Source organism: Pinus tabuliformis, chromosome 8, assembly GCF_031772625.1.
Source record: "Pinus tabuliformis cultivar Carrire ecotype Pingquan chromosome 8, CPIR1, whole genome shotgun sequence".
In the NCBI taxonomy this organism is placed as follows: domain Eukaryota; kingdom Viridiplantae; phylum Streptophyta; class Pinopsida; order Pinales; family Pinaceae; genus Pinus; species Pinus tabuliformis.
This window is the reverse complement of record NC_142294.1, coordinates 1,296,835,968-1,296,842,474: the sequence shown is the minus strand read 5'-3', so window position 1 is coordinate 1,296,842,474 and position 6,507 is coordinate 1,296,835,968. Positions and strand designations below refer to the sequence as shown.

At 42.8% G+C, this 6,507-nt stretch overlaps 1 protein-coding gene across 1 annotated transcript; it reads right to left on the bottom strand.

Moving 5' to 3' along the window:
- Nucleotides 1-5,190: 5,190 nt before the first annotated feature.
- On the bottom strand, nt 5,191-6,150 carry LOC149240211 (uncharacterized). Its single transcript, XM_089370107.1, has one exon. The coding sequence runs from the start codon at nt 6,148-6,150 to the stop codon at nt 5,191-5,193; it is 960 nt and encodes a 319-aa protein (XP_089226233.1).
- Between the last annotated feature and the right edge of the window lie 357 nt (nt 6,151-6,507).

Sequence of the window (6,507 nt, the reverse complement as noted above, 5' to 3'; positions counted from 1 at the left end):
AATTGGCACATCCCTTTGGGGATTTTATTTTTATTCATTTATTTTTATATATTTTCTTTTAAAAAAATCCCCTGGAAAAATCCGTAATTTTTCATTAATATAGAAAAATTACATATTGTAGATGTTGTTGCATATGTTGTAAACTGAGTCAACCATGGACTAACATGAGGGACTCTGAGCTATCCAGATACACCACGCAAGGCGATCTGCCCAAAAAACAGCTGTATAAAACTATTATAAGTCTGTATAAGCCTGTACATAGGCCACGCAGGGCCCTTTCAGTATAATATCTCAAAAATATATGTCAATGTATATTCAAAAAGATTTCAAAAATTTGAGTTTTAACAGTACTTAACAAAATACATTTGTAGTTCAAGGACCGAGGTCCCCCTGATAGTGCTGGTCTATATAAGGCCGATGATAATAGTGGAATTCATTAATCCCCCTCTGCTCTTGTATCACCCATTCTCCTCTGGGTAATGACGCGGCCTCCTTGGATAGTTGGTCAGCACTGCAGTTATGCTCCCTGTAAATATGATTGCAAGAGATATTGTTAAATTCTGCCTTGAAAATATTTACTTCGTTTAATATGTTGCTGAGTGTGTGTATGTGACAAACAGATATGCCATTGAACCAGTTAATAATAATCTTTGAGTCCCCAAAAATATTTAGGTTGAAGCACTGATGTCCCAAGGAGAAATGCAATAAGTGACGGAGGGTAATGAGTTCCGCAAAATTATTGGTGCCAGCTCCTAATCCCATCTTGACTTTATAGAAATGATGTTCATTTATATATAAAATGAAGCCACCTCCACAGCCCTGTTGATTTGCAGCCCCATCAAAGAAAGCCCAGGGAGTAGTTTTGTCAATGCTGGGAGGTGGATGTGTGCGGCGCTCTCTAGGAGGTGGAGGTTCTGGCAATTCATTATAAGCAGAGATTATACCAGCCTCTATGTGCGGCCAACACACACCATTGTTATCAAATACGGTTTCGAGCCTGCCAAATATACCAGCTAACAAGAAAGGGGGGGTTCTGAAGTTTAGATCCCTTGTGTCTGCCAGACCAGTCATCCCAAGCGTTGCTTAGATCATTGCCAGCCCATGACCCAGCTGTTAATTTTTGGTATGTTCTATGCTAGAGCAATTAATTTAAATTTTCACAGTTAGCAATCACATCAGCATTACGATAAACTGCAGATAGAACATAAATATAATATGCAGAAGACAAGCCAAGACAAGAGGACACAAGATATGGCGCAAGCCAGGGACAAACCCCACAATGTGTGGGGAAACCCTTTGATCAAATCTTCTTTTATCTTCAAAGTTCAGCAGAGAAAGAGAGAGAGAGTACAAATATACAAGACTGATATTTATGACAGCAGTAGAAAAGACGTGACCAGAGAAGACAATGCTGGTCGTACAGGACAGAATTTTCCTCTGAAGATCATACATCTGGTATCAACAGGATGTTCAGCAAACTAAGCCAATCATGATCAACCTTTGACCCAAAACATCTCCCAGAACTCTGATGTCTTTCGCTGCACTAGCTGTCACTGCTTCAGCAGTTAGGGCACCAAACATTACAGCACCAATCCTCCAACAGTCATCAAAACAGCCTTTAACTGTAGTAGTATTAACTCACAAGACAGCTCCTAGATTATGTTGATGATCTGGGCATATATGAGCCCTTAAACACTCATGAACAAACCTTGACTGTGGTGTTATGGCCTGTGGCCTAACACACAGTCCTCCTGTAGCTTCCAGGCAGCGTAACGTTATCCTTGATCCTTCAAAGATACCCCAATAGATCTGATCTAGAGCTCCTCTAACTCGGCCCTCCTACAAGAAGAAAACACAGTCACAAAATGATGCCTAAACAGTCCCTTACCTCATGCTGTCAACAGAATTGTTCTTGTTGCGTTTAGGGCTCCTTTTGCTGCGGCTTAGGGTCAGTCGATGACTGTGTATTATGGCTCCTCAGATCTGCTGCTTATACTGCTTCCTTAGCTGCGAATTAGTTCTCCTCTTAATTGCGGCTAGGTCTTCAAGACCTATAGTTGTACCGAGACCTTGAAATATATGTATCGAGACTCTTAAGATAAGTGTTGAGACTTCTTCGATGCTCTGAGATAAATACTGAGGCTCTGATATATACTTCGATGCTCAATGAGACTTTTGAGACATATGCCGAGACGAGACTTCTGATATATGTATGCCGAGACTAGAAACACTGGGACTTCTGAGATATATATACCGAGACTAGATACACCGAGATTCATGAGATATAAATGCCGAGACTGTCCTTCGAGATATGAGCTTCTGATATATGTATGCCGAGACTAGAAACACCGGGACTTCTGAGATATATATACCGAGACTAGATACACCGAGATTCATGAGATATAAATGCCGAGACTATCTTTCAAGATATGAGCTTCTGATATATGTATGCCGAGACTAGAAACACTGGGACTTCTGAGATATATATACCGAGACTAGATACACCGAGATTCATGAGATATAAATGCCGAGACTGTCCTTCGAGATATGAGCTTCTGAGATAAACGTCGAAGCTCTATCCTTTACTGTGTATTGAGATATATGTGACCATTCATTGTATATTCGATGTCTGTAATCCAAAGACTTGTGTATGAGTAATTGCTGAGCATACAAAAGATGACAACGTATAGAGTTCATTTGTTGTGCGTAGTTGCTTCCATTGCCAACGTTCAACATTCATCGTTGTGCGTATAAGAGTTGTGCTGTCGGATTCATTATAGATTAGGGCCTGCGTGCCTCGTATCCAACTCTGTCTGCTGCTCATCCTCATATGCCTGCGGCTTCCTGCGGTTAGGGCATCAACCTTGGGCAAGTGTATCTTTTGGTTCTCTCCTTCCAAAAACCCAGACGTGGAGAGGAGATCACCTCAAGAATACATGTCCAAAATGACTTCGAATCCTCACCAATTTATACTAAAAATGTATAAGTGAATAGACATGACGTTTGGGCTTCTAGAGCCTACATAAGAGCTGGTCGGCTTGATAATAATTACATAAACAAAATAAATTCATATCTCCATAAATACTTATCGGAATCGGATGTTCTTTGGATCAATCCTACACCTCTCGACGAGAGGGATCCAATAAAAATATCAGCTGCCAGAAATAAGCTAACCCACATGGAGTTTGGCCCTAGTTGCCAATTTAACACCAGCGAAACAGATAGATGAGGATAAGCTCCGCCAAAGAGATTGAAATGCGGTGCAGAGTAGAAAAAGGTGTTTCGTAGATTCCGATTCACATTTGCACAGAGTACACCAGGTAGGCCTATAAAAAGCTTTGTGAGCTAGATGCTCCCCCGTGGGCACTATGTCTCTAAGAATGCACCAGAAGAATAGTCTGGTGCACGGAGGTGCAGTAAGCTTCCAAATGTATCTCCACCAATTCAATGTTTGTTCTGGTCTTTTGTGCTGTATCAGGGAACTGTAACCTGACTTTGGGGAATATATACCATTTTCTGCCAGGCACCAAACTAATTCATCAAGTCCCTCTTTTATCCTTATGTGAGATTCAGATAATGCTGTAATATATTCATGCCATTCCTGGTGCCATCGAGGGGGAAGGTCGAGTTGACGAGCAGATTTCCATGCTTGTGAAAAAATATCTGTATTTTTTTGATCTGCAATGTGCGAGAAAACCCTGATCTCATGTGCGTGAAGATACATGATGAGGTCTCTAGAAAGTAAGTGTCTTCCTCCACTACCAATCCACGGATCCAGCCCGATCCGACCCAGGGAACCATCATTGATTCTCCACACCAGATTGTCTCTTATATGGGGAAGGGAGTGTAGCAATGCCTTCCATATGGATGAGCTGCCAGTCGACGGCCAATTAGGTAGTCGAACCCAATCCAACATGTTCTGTGGCCAGATATATTTATGATATGAGATATGAGTCCATAGATTCTGACCAGTCAACAAGGTCCAGCCCATTTTTGCAGCTAGGGCTTGTGCGAAAAGGGGAAGGTCTTTCAGTCCCCATCCTCCCCATTTCTTTGGCATTGCAATCTTTTGCCAGCTGATCCAGGCAAATAATTTTTTATCCTGATTCCCGTTCCAGAGATATCTGTTGCATAATTGTTTCAGACGAGATAGGATATTCCTGGGGATCCATGCAAGAGCCATCCAGAAAACTAGGGTAGCTTCCAGGACCGATTTGATAAGCACCAACCTGCCCGCCCTGGATAAATATCTATAACTCCAGATGGACAGTCTCTTCTCCAATTTTGTAACAAGCCAGACCCAGTCTGCAATCCTCTGACAGTAGGTTTGAGCCAAAAACCCAGATATTTGAGACCTCTGTCCAAAGGGTGGATACTGTAGGGAAAGACCTGATGAGCAAATTGGGATTCATGAACAGAAGTGCGGGTAAAGGTGATGGTGGATTTGGATTGGTTAGCAAGCATCCCAGATGCGGACGAGAAGAGGAGGAGTATCTTGGAAAAAGATCTGGAATCTCGAATGCTGCCATCCAGCAGAATAAGCACGTCATCCACAAATAGGAGGTGGGTGAGAAAGCAGTCATCCGTAATCTTGAGGCCACAAATATCTCCATCCCTCTTGGCTGATGCAATTAAGCGACTTAGACCTTCCATGACTATAAGAAAGAGGAGGGGAGATAGAGGGCAGCCCTGCCTAAGCCCCCTTTCAGAGTGAAAGAAGTGGGAGGCCGAGCCATTTATGAGCACACTGAAGGTGGGTGTGGTAATGCAGGCCATAATCCATGTAATGTAATTGTGAGGAAAACCCAAGTGGATAAGAAGCATCTTGATATAAAGCCAGCTGACCCGATCGAAAGCTTTGGACATGTCAGTCTTGAGAATGATGCTTTTTAGATGTTTGGTCTAGATAGAGTGGATGGCTTCCTGAGCCGATCCAATGGCTTCGTGGATCTGTCTAGATTCGAGGAAGGCAAATTGTTGAGGGGCTATATGCCGAGAGAGAATCGGCCTAAGATGGTTGGCAATAATCTTAGATATAATCTTATATAGATAATTGCACAAGGATATAGGTCTATAATCATCAAAAGAGGATGGAGAATCGGACTTTGGGATGAGGGCAATGAAGGTCGAATTGATGGCATGGTATAGGGATCCTGTAGTTCTGCTCTCCTCCACCACTTTCAATAGGTCCTACCCCAGGATCTCATAAAAATCCAGATACAATTCAATGGTCCAGCCATCTAGGCCTAGACTCTTGTCCTTTCTGAACCATTTTAACGTGCCTTCAAGTTCACCAGAAGTGACCGGTGCGAAGAGCTCTTCTGCATTGTCCTCATTGACAAATCTTGGAAAATGTCCGGCCACATTTAGAATATCAGCAAGATTTGTATCATGAGGGCATTTGTAGAGGTTCCTGAAGTGAGTAGTGCCAAGGTGGGATAGCTTGTTGAAAGTGTCAGCAAAGCCTCCCTCAGGCAAAGGAAGATTCCAAATGGTATTTGATACCTTTCGTCCCTTGGCATAGTTTTGGAAGAACCTAGTATTATCGTCCCCAACTTTTAACCACATGGCTCTACTCCTCAGCCTCAGGGATTCCTCACGCTCCTTTAGGATGTGAGCCTTCTGATTTTCCAGCTCAATCAAGTGAGTCTTATCTTCCGCAGAGATGAATCCCAAACTTCGATCATCAAGTAAAGAGCTCAGCTCAGATTCAATATGAGTAAGCTGTGAGGTTTCCCGAGAGCGTTTCTCCCTAGCCCAATTAATAGAGAGATGTTTAAGCTTAGAGAGGTTATTGCAAAAACCCTTTGCAAAGGACTTTGCTCGATGAATGGGATTTGCAATCCAAAAATTAGAGACCATCTTGATGTAAGCAGGGTCTCTCAGCCAGATGTGGTTGAATTTGAATTGGGCTTTCAGCTTTTTGAATGGCCCCTGGATTTCCAGATATATGGGAGAATGATCCGATATGCCCCCCGTACCCACCCATTGCTTGTAGTGATGCAGCGGCTGTAAGAGCGGACCTTTCATTAAAAATATGTCGAGCCTACGAGCCAGTGCTGCATTGCCCACCCTTCTGTTTCTCCAGGTGGGTAGAGGTTTGTGCATGGGAGCATCAATAAAATTGGACTGTTCCAGCAGATTTGTCATATGATCAGTGATAGCATCTATCTAAGCCGCAGACCCCCATGATTCTCTGAACCCCAAAGAAAAGTTTAGATCCCCTCCAATAATAGTATGATAAGAAGCCAGAAGTGAGAGGTTTAATAAATGTTGCCAAAATTGTACCCTCTATTGACAGGGTCCATATACATTCACAATCCGAAAATTCTTGCCGAGATCAGCAGAGAAAATATCTAATCCCAAGAATCCCGAAACCCCCATGATGCATCAACCCTGATGGATCAAGGGTTATATCCTATAGTCAGTCCCCCCTATCTCCCTGCAGCATCGAAAGCGACAAATGTCCAGCTCAAGACCATAGATTGTAGGGAGTGGGAGATATGA

Bases quoted from the DNA above. Each gene is read 5' to 3' on its own strand.
- LOC149240211 (XM_089370107.1), bottom strand. From the start codon at position 6,150: ATGACAAATCTGCTGGAACAGTCCAATTTTATTGATGCTCCCATGCAC.